Below are 13,518 nucleotides of genomic sequence, written 5' to 3' on the forward strand. Positions count from 1 at the left end.
TTGCTGGGCCGGGGGCGGGGTTTGCTGGGCCGGGGGCGGGGTTTGCTGGGCCGGGGGCGGGGTTTGCTGGGCCGGGGGCGGGGTTTGCTGGGCCGGGGGCGGGGTTTGCTGGGCCGGGGGCGGGGTTTGCGGCGCCGCGGGCGGGGTTTGCGGCGCCGCGGGCGGGGTTTGCTGGGCCGGGGGCGGGGGTTGCTGGGCCGGGGGCGGGGGTTGCTGGGCCGGGGGCGGGGGTTGCGGCGCCGTGGGCGGAGCGGAGTTTGAGGTGGCGTGGGCGGGGCGTGTGGGGCTGTGGGTGTGGCTTTCAGCGCTGGGGCCGATCGGGGCGGGGCCATCGGGCCCGCGGGCGGGGCCTGGCGCCGGAAGTGCCCGCGGTCCATGTACCAATGGCTGCTCGCGGTCCTCCGCGCCCTCCGCGACGCCGCCCGCCAGGCCCCGGCCCCGGCCCCGGCCCTCAGCCCGGCCCCGCGCCCGGACCCGCCGCTCCGAAAGAAGCCGCCCCCCAGGTCAGCCCCTCCCGCCGCGCCTCCGGCCTGAGCCCCGTCTGCTGCCCCGCCGCTCGGCCCGGCCGGCGCCCGCACGCCCCCGGGGCTCCCCGCGGCGGGTGTGGGAAATTCCTGATAAATCCCAGGTGTTCGCCTGGGTGTGGGTCCCCGGTATTCCCCATAAGCCTGTCCGCAGACCCAGGTGCGGCGGTGATTGCGGGTCCCGGCTACGCCTGGTAAATCCCCGATGCTGAGGGTGCCAGGTGTTCCCGATAAACGCCTTGGGCCCTCGTTCCCCTCGCACCCGCACGGTGCGGGATTCGAAAGGGGAAAAGGGGTGGGGATTTAGAGCAGCTGCGCTGGGAGAGCAGGGACGGCTGCGTACACCTATGGGGCTGTGTTGGCCGGAGGGGAGCCGTGGAATACTATGGCTGTGAAGTAGCTAAGAGAAGGATGCTTCGCCAGGAATTAACCATTTTGCTCCTGGTGACGATGGCCGAACCGCCTCCGTGCCTGCCGATTGGAATGTATGGATTACACCCTGTGCTCTGAGGAGTGTGCCTGCTCCCTCCGGGAGGCTTTGCTCAGTGTCCCATTCCAGAGTCAACGGGACAAGGGAATTTCTCTGGAAAGAGCCGTGTGTTCCACGAGTAGTTTGCACTGAGGAGCAGCTCAGAAAGAATTAGCTCATGGGGGAAAAAAAAAATAAAAATAGGAGCGTTCTTTGAGCTCTGTTCCTGAAGGAGACGTTTTTAGCGGAATTAATGATGGTATCAATTGATAAAAATCTTTGCATTTAGGCTTCTGAGAAAGGGTGAGGCTGGTAATTGTTTCGAGGATATGTTCCCGAGCCCTGACTCAGCAGGCAGTTACTGGAGTGGATGGAGGCAGGACTGGCTTTCCCACCTTTCATTTCCTGTTCTACTTGAACTTTCCTTTGCAACTCAGCACAGTGACATGAACTTGGATGGCTTGGCAGTGCTTCTTTCCTGGAGGAAAGCATTGCATATTAAGGCATTTTTTGGTGATTGGAACAAACATAAAACGTGTGGAGGCGTTAACAGAAGGAGAAAAAGAGGCCTGATCTGCTTTACAGGGCTGATCAACCCTCTGGGAGATGATCCTGGGGGAGTAGGAGAGCTGCCTTTGGAAGTCTGGGGCCTGTGAAGGGAAGTCAGCCTGCTGGGAGCTGAATTGTGGTTGCAAAACGTTGTTCTGTGTGTTCTTCCCTCAGTGTTCTGTCACCTGTGGAAGATCCTGAGGAGATTCCCGCAAAGAGGCTGAAAACAGGTACTGCCCCTCACAGAGAGGTTTGATATGCCTGGTTTTCCTTGGGTTTGGGGTACCTTGGGGAACTCTGGGTTTGGTACTTTGGAATTGCTGCAGAAACTGAGGCTTTTTGAGCCATTCTTGTGGCTGGAGGGGGTCTCGTGGAGCCTGGGCTTATTGATGGTGTGTCCCAGTGCTCATGGATGTGGCCTTGGCAGTGCTGTGGGAACAGCTGGGCTCGATGAGCTTAGAGGGTTTTTCCAGCCGTAATGACTCTGTGGTTTTCAAACCAAGGGGAGGATGGGAGATCCTGGTCAGGTGAAGGCAGGAAGAGAAGGGGGGAACAACTTTTTCTGTCCTGGGAGTGCCATGTATTTGCACGGAGGGTGAATCCTGGCTGGGGCAGGGCATGGGATATCCCAGGTCTCTCTGGCACTGAGCCCTGCAGGGCAGCACAGAGCGTTTTCAGTCAGGGCTGTTGCTGTTCCATGGGGGATGTGGAGCTTCCTAATTCCTACTTGGGAACAAGATCCCCGGTGATGGGGTGGGGGTGCTGCTGGGCTGTTGGTGGGTTGTTGAAATGAGTCACCTGCTCCACGTGGGATCAAGGAGCTGGGTTTGGTGTAAGCAGTCCTGTTTCCAGTCCCGTTCTTCATGGCCTGGTGGTGTGGTTTTTCCAGAATGTGTCTCTGGGGCTAGCAAGGGGCCCGAAGAGCTTTCTGTGGCTGCCAAGTTGCCACCTGAGGCAACAAGTAGAAGCCAGGAGACTGAAGAGAGAGATGACTTCTTCTCTGAGTCTGAAGATGAGGTGAGTGAGAGTTTTGAGGGGAACTCAGGGATCAGTTCCCACAATCCCTGCACGTGAGAGAGCCAGTTTTACCAAAGTGGTGCCATCAGTGCCCTCTGCCTTCTGCTGCAACCCAAGCGAAGCCACGGGCTCTGAGTCAGAACACAGCTGACTGAATTTTGGGAAGGGGAGGTCTTTGCTTGGATCCACGTTCAGGTTATGCTCACTCTGGTACTTGTTTTTATTTCAGGTTGTGTACATTTCTTCTGATTCTTCATTTGTAGCATCTGCAGAGGATGAGGACATAACAGAATGTGGTAGGGCTGACAGAAAGTCCTTCACTCATTCCTTTCTCTTGCTGTTCTGAGTCTGGGCAGCTCTGCCCAGGCTGGGGGCTGGTTGCTGAAGGCAAAATATCTGGGTAGCACCCAGGAATAGTGGAGGGTGAGCAGTTTCTTCCCTGTGTCCTGGTATTGCTTCTGGATTGGAGCAGGGGTTGGGAACAGGCTCCCCAGGGAATGGGCACAGCCCCAAGGAGCTCCAGGAGCCTTTGGACAGCGCTCTCAGGGATGCACAGGGTGGGATTGTTGGGGTGTCTGTGCAGGGCCAGGGGCTGGACTGGATGATCCTTTGGGTCCCTTCCAACTCAGCATATTCTCTGGTTTATCCCAGGATGCTCACGTGGTTGTGGATCTCAGATATTTACTGCCTTAGATGCAGTTCTAGTGTGTCCCAGTGCTAGCTTGCCAGAAATTGTTTTAAATGCTGATTTTAGGTAGTAGAGCCTCAGAACCCTTTTGTGTTAGGCTTAGGCTGGCAACATTCTGTAGTTGCCAATTCAAAAATATCTTGAAGCAACATAACACAAATAATATTAGAACATGAGGGATAAAATGAAAGTAATTTATCTTTGGTGAAGCTCTTTAAACTCATAAAACTCCAGTTTTCTTGACCAGTTGCTGATTCCTTGTGCTCTTCTCTGGCAGACGAAATGCCTTGTGACACCAACCCGTGCTTGACTGAGGAAACACCATCCTCCCTTTGCAAGAGAGCTCCATATCGGAGGTAAAAATCCTTCTGTTTTCTTTCACTTCTGCTTTGGAGGGTTTCTTGCCTTTCACTTTCATCCATGAAGTTCCTGTGTTGCCCAAGATTTGTGTTTGTGTCCGCATAACAGCATTTTTCCAGAGTGGTCTGGGACTCCTCCTGGCTGCCATACTGAGGGAGGTGACGGCTGTCTTCTTGCCTTTGATGAGTTTTAAACTTTCCTCCTTAAATCCAGATAGTTGATAGACTCAGGAGATCAGAGGAAAATTAACAAGTTTAAGCTCTCACCTCCTGTGGTAGGAGGAAGTGTTGAACTTGGGAAGAGGTCGAGACCAGGAAGGCAAACAGAAAAACCCACAACCACAAAAAAAACAAAAAAACAAAAAAAAAAAAAAAAAAAAAAAAAAAAAAAAAAAAAAAAAAAAACAAAGAAACCGTGAAGAATTTCCATTTCCCCAGAGAATTTCCATTTCCCCTGAGAATTCCGTTTTTGTTCCTCTGAGAGTGTTCAGCTACTGCCACAGGTCACCTAGAGAGGTCATGGCAAACCCTCCCAGACGTGGTCCTGGGCAGCCTGCTGTGCCTCCTTGAATCAGGAGGTGCTAATTAAAACGTAATTAATACATTGGGAGCTTTGAGTGTTCTCTTAATACTGTTTTTTTCAGCCTGAGTGGGCATAACCACATCCGAGCTGCTCCAGAGAGCCCTGTCACACCCAGACCCCCCATTAAGGAGCCAGGTCCCAGCTCTCCAGGAGTCAGTGGCACCAGGAGGCCTTTGTGTGCTGCTGAAGAGGTAAACTGGGGAGAGGGGAATTGTTTTGGGATGGAACAGCTGTGGAGTTCCTCTACAGTTAGGCTGAGACAAGAGGAAGGGCTGGGCACGCCTGCTAAAGTCTCTTTTTTCCTTCCCTTCTGCAAGGATGTTCAGCAAGCAGAAAATAAGAAATACAAAGAGCTCTTGAGTCTGTTCAAGGAAAAATATTCTGGAAGGCTTACTTCTCCACGGCCAGCAAGACTCAACAAGTAATTATGAGCAAAATAACCCTTAACTGTCTGGTGGTGAGTTTGTTTTATGTGGGAGGGGAGGAGAATTGAGCTTTCCTTCTCTCAGCGTTCTGGACAAAAGCAAATGTAACAATTGAGTCTCTTTTGGAATAGTGGACGCAGAAAATTTGACTCTTGTATGTTCACTTTGCCTGAGTTGAAGGTGGCCAAGCTTCTGGATGTAAACTCCTCAAAATGCCCTTTGCATCTGGTCATGGAACCAGTGACAGTGTACACAGCCTTAACGTGGTTCTGTTAAGGATCAAACAGCCTAATTTTACTTTATGTATCTCTGTTGCTTTCATTTAGCCAGTTGTGTACAAATAGCCGTGTCCTCTGCAGTGAATTGAGGTGCACTGGTAACAAATCACCTGTAAAAACTCTGTCCTTTTCTTCTGCCACACCAAAGAGTTCAAACCAAGGAACCAGGGATGACTGGGAGTTCCCTGAAAGAGCAAAAATCCAGAGGTGCCTCTCCACCTGTGCCAGAAAGGACCAGTGAGTATCCCCAGGACCCAGGTCTGGGCCACTCAAACAGGCCACTTCCTCAAACTAGGTATTGGCTGAACTGGGTTTGTGAGAGTTTTACTGAAGGGGAAGAATTGGTTTTAAATGGATTTTGAGAGCTGTGACTGTAGCACTGCAGTTTGTAGCTGGATGTGACCCCGCTGCACAGAGGGCTGTAGTTCCTGTCTTACCCATTTCTTTGGTACCAGGGGAGGGGGATATTTGACTCTGCACCCTCAGAGCTGCATTTCACTCCCTTTTTGATGCTAGACATTAAACTTCATCATTTCATTCATAATGAAATTTAGAGATTCCAAACTAAGTAAACTAATTACATATGTTTAATATTGTCCCAGGGTGTTTTTTTTCCCCCCGTTCATTACTTAAATACATTTTCATCACTAGCTCTTTTATATCTTGGACCTTATGACATGATCATATGGGCATTGAGCAGGTGCCAGGGCTGGAACTTCTGAGCAGGTGCCAGGGCTGGAACTTCTGAGCAGGTGCCAGGGTTGGAACTTCTAAGCTGAAAGTGCTGGTGGAATGTCTGTGATGTCACCTAGAAACAGAGAGCTCTTCGCAGCTGCTGGAGTGGGAAGTCACCTCCTTGTTTTCATACTGCTGCCTTTCCCTGCAGGTGTCAAACATGGGGATGTTTTCAGCCCCCAGCTGCCTCAGAGAGGTGTCATGATCAGGTGAGAGTCTCTGTTAACCATGCCTCTTGGTTCTTTTGGCTCTGTCAGCCTCCAGAAGACCGATCCTGTTCAGTGTAGAGGAGCAACTGTTTTGAGGAATTGCTCACGGTGCTGTTCCTCAAATCCAGCTCCCCTGTCACAGCTGGGAAGCTGTGGGATGTGCTGGGTGCTTTTTGGGAGAAGGCAATAGGGGTGACAGTGGTGGCCACACCACACTTTGCATTTCCTGTGGACCCTGAGCAAAAGGAGTCGGGAGCTTGTAAAGCCTGGGGGATCTGAGGCAGATTTTGAGGCTTGCAGGATGCCTTGGGTTGGAATAGGAGACCAAAGAGGAAGTGTTGCTGTCCCTCATCAGGGGCCGGTGGACTCCGTGGTGGCAGGGAGGGAGTGCAGGAGGCTCCTTGTGGAGGGAAAGGGGCTTTTGGCTGCAGCTCCATGTGGAGGGAGTTAAGCCTCAGGAGACTGTGGAGAGGACACTCTCCCCTGGAGAAGCAGCAGCCCCTAGGCTTCAGGCCTGTGCTAAGCCCCCCTAGGGAAGAAGCCTTAGGAGACTGCTATCTCCCACAGTGATAAGGTGTCCTCCCCCGTTAAGCTTATCAGTATCAGGTTAATTGCCCCGTTAAGCTTATCAATATCAGGTTAATTGATTGTACCCCTTTGATTCTTTCCCTCCTTATCACCCCAGCTAATGGGTCTGATTTCTGTCCTTCCCCTGGTTGGTCCATGTTGCAATCCCCAACCCGAGTGGCCGAGCTGTGTAAGCCCAGCCCCTGCCTCCCCTGTATAAAAATCGGGTCTCCTGTCCCTGCATCCCCTCGAAGAATGAAACTCCTGGAGAACTTCACCCGAACTGAGCTGCTTTCTTCAAGGAGGTAGATCACCCCAGGGCCTTGGACGTGCCTGTGCCCCCCAGGAGTTCCTTTTCAGGACACTTCTGAGGAAGTTGGTGGCACTGCCGACCACCCACACGCAGCCGCGGCAGCTCCAGGGGGGATTTTGATGTGGCAGTTTGGTGTGCTCTTCTCTTCCTCCCCTCAGATGGGAGAGGAGGGGATGCAGATGGGGGCAAAGAGAAGGTGTAGTTGTGGCAGGTATGGTTTGGGGGTGATTTTTGTCCCTGTTCTCTTTCCCCCTTAGGCACGAGCGCTGTATTGAGCTGTGCATTTGTCCTGAGTTAAATTGTCACTGTCCCTTAAGCACAAGGGAAGAGAGGAAATAACAGCTGGAGTGGCATTTGTCACCAGGAGATCACAAAGCACCTGATAGAGGAAGTGCTGGTTGCTTCCCTGTTTTCCAAAGATTAAAACTGAGAAACAAAAGGAGTTTGCTGCTTGATGGTGGAGGAAATTTTGCAAAGCTTCCAGCTCTTCATCTATCCCGGTCTGGCTGTTACCCGGGGAAGGAAAGTGACATGTTGTAATGTCAGAATCAGCCTTGAAAAAGCATTTCTTATGCAGAGGGTGAATTTTGGGAAATTTCGTGGGGCAGTGTGGATATCCAGCTCACTTCTCTTTCTCTCCTGACAGTTACTACACACTACCAGAAGACTCTCGTGGACGGGGCAAACGAGAGAGACGAGCTGCTTCAGTGGTAAGCTTGAGTTACTCACTGCTTCGGTTTGTTTTCTGGAAAATATAACTCATCTCTGCTCAGGATTGAGATCCAAAATAAAATTTGAAGTGTGAAAATCAGAAATAATTATCTTGATCTCAGCTTGATACCTGCATGTGGAGGCTTTGCTGGGGTCCTGGATGTTAATCCAAGCCCAAGGAAAGTCCTGCCTCTCTGGGCACCGTTGGAGTGCAGTCAGCAATCAAACATGACTCGGGGGTTTGTTGCTGGGATGTGTTTACACAGCCCGCCCAGTTTCTTGCAGGATTCTCTGCCCTGTGCCCCAGCAAACCCCTTGTGCTTCTCTCTGACTTCCTCTCCTTGTGCCTGGCAGGGCCAGCATGAAGCTGAAGTGCCCCAAGGAAAGTTATTCCAGCTCCATGTGACACCTGTCCTGTCCAAGGACCTCTTCTTTGTGGACAGAGAGCCAGTGCCATGCCTGGAAAAGCCTGCGGGTGACCTGGCCCCACTGACAGAGGTACGTGTGCTCAGCTGCAAGCCAGTGCTGTGCCTGCTTCAGTGAAGGCCTGCAGGGCTCCTTGCTCTGGCACTGGAGCTGCACTTGGAGGCCTTCTGGGGGCTGGTGTGCTTCGTGTGCTGTCCCACGAGCCCTTCCCTGTTGAATCCTTTGTTCCAGGCCATGGAGAGTGAGGTGTCTGCTGCCTTTGACAGTGGTGGGCCCGAGGACATCCTGAGCAGAGCCTTCAAGCTCACTGTCAACCGTGAGGACATCTGCACCCTGCAGCCCCTGGGCTGGCTCAACGACAGGGTACGGGATCCTGCGCTTCCTGCACAGGGAAATCCCCCCTCCCTGGGCACAGGAGCTCCACTGCAGGGCCCAGAAATAGCTGTACACTCCTTAATTTGGGTACTGTGTGGGCTGGTGCTTCTGGGAGCTTTCACTTGGATGATGCAGCTCCCAGGAGTCAGTCTGGGTTATCAGAGTGGGTGCGGGGGCTGTAACCAACAGCACAAGTCCCCCAGTGTAAAATTCTGGGAACAAAAGCTGCCAAACTGGAGTTTACTCAGCTCGAGGGTGGTCAGCAAAGACATGTTGCTTTCTTTTTAATTTAGTGTCTTATTTCACGTCTGACTTTGCCTATCTCTGCTCCAGATCATGAATTTCTACATGAGTCTTCTGGTGGAAAGAAGCAAGAAGCAAGGATATCCAGCAGTCTATGCTTTTAATACCTTTTTTTATTCCAAGCTAAGTTCTACCAGCCACAAGGGAGTAAAGAAATGGACCAAAGGTGTGGATATCTTCGAGCACGATATCATCTTGGTGCCTATTCACCTCAGAACTCACTGGACACTGCTGGTGAGTCAAGCTGGCTTTTTATGTAGGAGACAGGGAGAACAAAACTGGCGAGCAAAGTCCTTTAGTGTTTGGGTTGTGCTTTGTCTAAGTCACCTTTTCACCCCAGGCTGTCGACCTCCGAGAGAAAACCATCAAATACTTTGACTCCTTGGGACAGAAAGGAGACCACATTTGTAAAACGATCTTGTGAGTAGCTGTTTTTTTTTTTTTTTATTCCTTTTGGTCGTTTTTGAGGCCTTTCTCCCTCCCCATGTGAAGTGTTTCTGGTATTACACGGGGCTGGGCCCCAGGGGAGCTCTGCTCACAGCCTCACTCTGTGTCTCTAAGATTGAGATTTTTTTCCTCCACATTCCTTAAATCCACTGCTGTGAGGATCCTCTGGCATTTCACTGCAATTTATCTTCCTGTCATTTTTCAACAGCTTTTTTTTTTTTCTTTTTGTTGCTGCCCTATGTCAGGGAGATTGAAAGTGATATTTGGGTTGTTTTCAACAGAAAATACCTGGAAGAGGAAAGTAGGGAAAAAAGAAACATTGAATTGACTGCTTCTGAGTGGACCCTTCACAGCATGAGCACGCAGGTATGGGAGCAGTGCCTGGGTTTGGAATGGGAGCTAGAACTCCTCACCACAGAGGGTTTAACATTTTCCAGGCAAGCAGAGGAGGGAGATGATGTGCAGTTAACTGAGACTATTCCTTGGGTTTAGGAGCAGTAAATGGATTATGGAAATAGGTTTTCAGGAGGAGGTGTGGGTAATGTGGGCCACGACCAAATTGCTGCTCTTTCATGACAGATAAAAATTCTCTGTGTTCTTGTATTCCTCAGGAAATCCCTCAACAAAATAATGGAAATGACTGTGGAGTTTTTGTTTGCAAATTTGCCGATTTCATCTCCAGAGACAAACCCATCATCTTCACCCCGGTGAGAGGAGCTCCAGACAGCTCCAGCCTTTCCCACACACATGAGGGAGCCAGGGAAGCTGCACAGCAGCTGGGGCAGGGGCTGAGGGTTTGTTCCTCACATCTGGTGTCTGCTTCTTGGGCAAGATCATGGAATCCCGGGGTGGTTTGGGTTGGAATGGACCTTAAAGAGCATCTCATTCCAGTGCCAGGATGCTGCAGCCAGTGGTTTGGGATATCTGGCCTTTGTATCTCTTGCTGAAATAGATTTCCCCCTTGGACCAGCTCAGATCCTGGTTATTTTCCAATATGGTGATCTTCAGTAAATGTCCCTGTAAAGAAATGTGTTTGTGTCACCCTCGTGTGAGACCCTCCTTGTACCCAAAAGGCAGCTGCTCTAAAGCATTCAAGAATTCCCTGGGTGTCAATGGAGATTTCCTGCCTTTTTCTCCCCTGGCTTCCTATGTGATGGGTTTTTCCTGTTTCTTTTCAGGAACACATGCCTTATTTCCGCAGGAAGATGGTGTGGGAAATAATCCATCAGCAGCTGCTGGGAGACATGCACTGTTAGGAAAAAACACTGTTCTGTAAAAGAGTAGTATTTATTTCTTATTGTTTAGGTAAGATAAGATAATATTAACTTATGTAAGAGCCTTATTGTATGGGAATGTTACTTGTTAATAGAGTAATTTATTTTTTAATTGAAAGCTGATTTGCTGTCTCTGTGTGCTTTTTAACTGCTCCCCATCTGAAGAGGAACAGGGGCTGTGTCCTCTCCTGGTGTGGACATCCCTGTGCCGCTCCTGACCCAAAGCCCCACAGGATCCCGGCACAGCTGCACAGGGGCTTTGTCTGGGCTTTGCTTTCACTGACTGCTTCGATCTGCCACAACCTCGGGGCAGATTCTCCAAAGAAAGAACAATTCCAAAGCCACTCGTGTTTTATCCTTACAAATAACTAATCAGGGATCATTTACCTTCCCTGAGGAAGGCTGAAGGTGCGAGTGTGAGGATGCAGCAGCGGGGAGTGTTTTAGGTGTCCTTTTCCCCTTCCCTTCGCTTCTCCCCGTTTGGGGCTGCAGTTTTGACTGTCCCAGGTGCCACCAGAGCCACTCTTCCGTGGCAACATTCCCGGTGCTGGAGGGATTGGAGGGAAGAGCCCAGCTCTTGGGGGCTCATGGATGGGGGGGAGGATACCTCACTGTGGTACCTGTCAGCATCCCAGGCAGCCCCACCCTGCCCCATTCGCTGCCTTTCCCCACTGGATGTTCCATCCAGGGATGTGCAGGGAGGGAGAGGTGGCTTCATGATGGCAGCACTTCCCAGGCCCCTGGGTAAAACTCCTCCTGGCAATGCCTACAACCCCACATCCAGCCCTTCCCTCCCTGGCAGCAGGGAATTGGGGCACCAGGGAGGAACTCCCAGCCGTGACCACCCCAAGGGACCCCAAAGAAAGCAACGGAGAGCAGGCTCAGGCTCTGGTTAGCTGGATATATTTCTCTTTTTTTTTCTGTCGGTGTCTCGGGTTGGTTTTCACAGAACACTTTGCAGTAGAGGAAAACACGGATCCGCAGCCCACGGGAGCGGTGCTGGCACCGGCACCTCCGCTCCCATCCCTGCTCTTGCCCGTCGGCTTTCACCACTTCCACCCATCACTTGGATTTGCTTCAACCCTTTTTTTTGTGTGTGTGTGTTTGGCTTTTTTTTTTTTTTCCCCCTTTTTTCTTCTTTTCTTTTTAACCACTTCTCAAGCTTTCTCCGAAGGAACAGCCACTGGCTCTCGGCTTGCAGGAGACTACGGAAGAGCTCTGGGACACGGGGGTTGGTTTCCTTCTTCCACCTCGCAGCTGACTTGGTCGAGATCATTTTTCCAACTCGTTTTTTTTTTATTACAAAAATAAAAAAAATGCTCCAACTATCAGTTTTACAAGGCATACAAAAAATCTCTAAAAGGGCAACACAAGCGCAAGGTGCTGAGGTATGAAAACCTGAGGTAGTTTTTCTGTGTGTGTGTGTGTTGGGAGGGTTATTTGGGTTATTTTTCATTTGAAGCCAATCTTGCTGGTTGGGTTTTCCAGCCCCAGGCTGACAACCTCTTGTAAATCCATGTTTTTCACCCATTTCCCCCTCCTCTCCCTGCAACAGGGATCTTTCCCCAAAGATCCCAGTCTGAAGTGGGCAGGGCTGGTGCTGCCCATCATTTTCCAGGGATGTAAGCGCTGGGCAGTGATGGAGAGAGGACAGACAGACAGAAAGGCGGGACAGAGCGGATGCAAACCCTTCTTTTGGAGTCCAAAGCAAAGAGGAAAAGGTGTGTGAAGGAGAGGAGTAATTCCTACACGAGGAATCTTCTTGGCTCCTACAGGCCCTGCTGTTCTCAAAGCCCTTCAGAAATTGCTCTTTAACAGTTATTTAGTATTATTTTCCCTGCTGGCGATCCTACAGCTCTGCTCTACGGTGCATTAGAGAACCAATGAACCAGCTCCTGCTGTTAAACCTCTAGAAAAGCCTGCTTTTGCTAAAAACAAACAGCCCCCTCCCCCCTCCCCCACCAAAAAAAAATTTTTAAAAAGTGAGTTAAAAAATAAAACCTTACAAAACTTAAAAATCGGCGTTAGTTTCGTTACTGATATATTAATTCTAAATTAACCAGCGCCGCAGCACCCCCCCGCCCCAGGCCGGGCGAGCTCCTCCCGGGGTGGAATGGGCAGGTCTGGGGAGAATTCCAAAATAAAAACCACCTCTCTCTGCCTGCGTTAGTCCAGCTGCCGAGGGGGGAGGCGATGGAGTAAGGCGGAAGCTGCGGGGTGGAGAGAGCCCCCCGTGCCCCGGCTCTGCGCTGCCGGGGGGCTCGGGGGTCTTTGGTTGGCCCCTGGCCCGCTGGGCTCCGGCAGCGGCGGGGTTACATTCGTCGGGCGCTGCTGGCGGGAGCCTCACTTGCTGTGCTGCGAGGCCGCGGCTCCCTGAGCGTGTTTGTGCTCCTGCTGCTTCACCTGCTGCACGATTTCCCTGATCTTGCGCTGGGCGGTCTGGGGAGGGGGGCGAGAAAAGGGGAGCTGAGCCCCCGCCAAGCACGAGAGCAGCACAACCCTACAGCTTTTAACAACGGGCCAGGCACGTGAGCGATTCTGTGGTAAGTGAGGATGTGCTGAAGCGAGGGTTGGGTTTGCTTTTGCATCAGTGAAGAGCCTCGATTTTGGGGTGTCACCGCACCCCAGCCTGGTTAGATGCACCCAGGTGGGATGCAGGAGCCAATTCCCACTACGTGTCCAAGGCACAGATTTTGGCTGAATCGAGCCAATCCTTAATTTAATGCAGCCCAAAACCCCTTCCGTGCATCCTGGGCGCACAGATACCACTCCGAGCACCTCAGGGGATGCCGTGCTTGGCAGCTTTCCTCAAACTGGGAACGCTGGGAGAGCCACGGCCAAAGCTTACCTGGCTGGCGAAGAAATGCCCAATGATTTTGACGATGACCTCCTCGTTCTCGTCCGGGGTTTGGTCTCGCGGCACGATGACCTCTGCGCTCGTTAAGTTCTGCAGTTCGTTCACCTGGAGCAAACAACACAGATCCAGGTTTTGCTGGGGAAGAGCCAAAATCCTCCGCTGCTGGTGCCACCCCAGCTCTGAGCCAGGGCACGGCGCCAGGTGGGCCCTGTCTGTCCCCGAGGGACGGCTGCCAGCCAAGAGCCACCCCCAGGACACGGGGCTGGGACCGAGACATCACCAATACCACAGAGCACCGGGACAGAGGGGATGGGAGATAGGGGATGTCCTAGCTCTCCGCTCCCGGGGCAGGTGGGAGCCCACACACCCCCACCTACCGTCTTGCCACCTTTGCCGATGACGCGGCCGG

At 51.8% G+C, this 13,518-nt stretch overlaps 1 protein-coding gene and 1 long non-coding RNA gene across 5 annotated transcripts; one reads left to right on the top strand and one right to left on the bottom strand.

Annotated features, from left to right (window-relative positions):
• The first annotated feature begins 429 nt into the window (after nt 1–429).
• Nucleotides 430–10,561, top strand: SENP2 (SUMO specific peptidase 2). 4 transcript variants are annotated; one of them, XM_040074816.2, is made up of 17 exons: nt 430–503; nt 1,717–1,772; nt 2,432–2,559; nt 2,789–2,855; nt 3,525–3,603; nt 4,251–4,380; nt 4,507–4,610; nt 5,041–5,129; nt 5,779–5,836; nt 7,363–7,426; nt 7,782–7,925; nt 8,085–8,216; nt 8,562–8,765; nt 8,872–8,951; nt 9,260–9,344; nt 9,590–9,685; nt 10,157–10,557. In XM_040074816.2, the coding sequence occupies exons 5-17, from the start codon at nt 3,530–3,532 to the stop codon at nt 10,232–10,234; spliced, it is 1,338 nt and encodes a 445-aa protein (XP_039930750.1). In that variant the 5' UTR covers nt 430–503; nt 1,717–1,772; nt 2,432–2,559; nt 2,789–2,855; nt 3,525–3,529; the 3' UTR covers nt 10,235–10,557. The 4 variants fall into 4 exon arrangements, with proteins under 4 accessions (XP_039930750.1, XP_039930747.1, XP_058277907.1 ...); XM_040074813.2 differs by lacking the exon at nt 430–503 and adding an exon at nt 766–1,009 and having other exon boundaries at nt 10,157–10,558; XM_058421924.1 differs by lacking the exon at nt 430–503 and adding an exon at nt 775–793.
• Nucleotides 10,562–11,139: 578 nt separating this feature from the next.
• On the bottom strand, nt 11,140–13,518 carry LOC120757093 (uncharacterized). The gene is made up of 3 exons (XR_005702344.1): nt 13,487–13,518; nt 13,101–13,214; nt 11,140–12,691 (listed from the first exon to the last, which is right to left on the bottom strand). It is a non-coding gene; the product is annotated as an uncharacterized LOC120757093 (long non-coding RNA).

The sequence above is a fragment of the Hirundo rustica genome, chromosome 10, assembly GCF_015227805.2.
Source record: "Hirundo rustica isolate bHirRus1 chromosome 10, bHirRus1.pri.v3, whole genome shotgun sequence".
Taxonomy (NCBI): Eukaryota; Metazoa; Chordata; class Aves; order Passeriformes; family Hirundinidae; genus Hirundo; species Hirundo rustica.

What these genes read in the sequence shown, in the direction of transcription:
- SENP2 (XM_040074813.2), top strand. Translation starts at nt 936, where the DNA reads ATGCTTCGCCAGGAATTAACCATTTTGCTCCTGGTGACGATGGCCGAA. An exon ending in CGCAAAGAGGCTGAAAACAG is followed by an intron (nt 1,773 to 2,431) that starts GTACTGCCCCTC and finishes TGGTTTTTCCAG; the next exon opens with AATGTGTCTCTGGGGCTAGC. An exon ending in TCTCTGAGTCTGAAGATGAG is followed by an intron (nt 2,560 to 2,788) that starts GTGAGTGAGAGT and finishes TTTTTATTTCAG; the next exon opens with GTTGTGTACATTTCTTCTGA.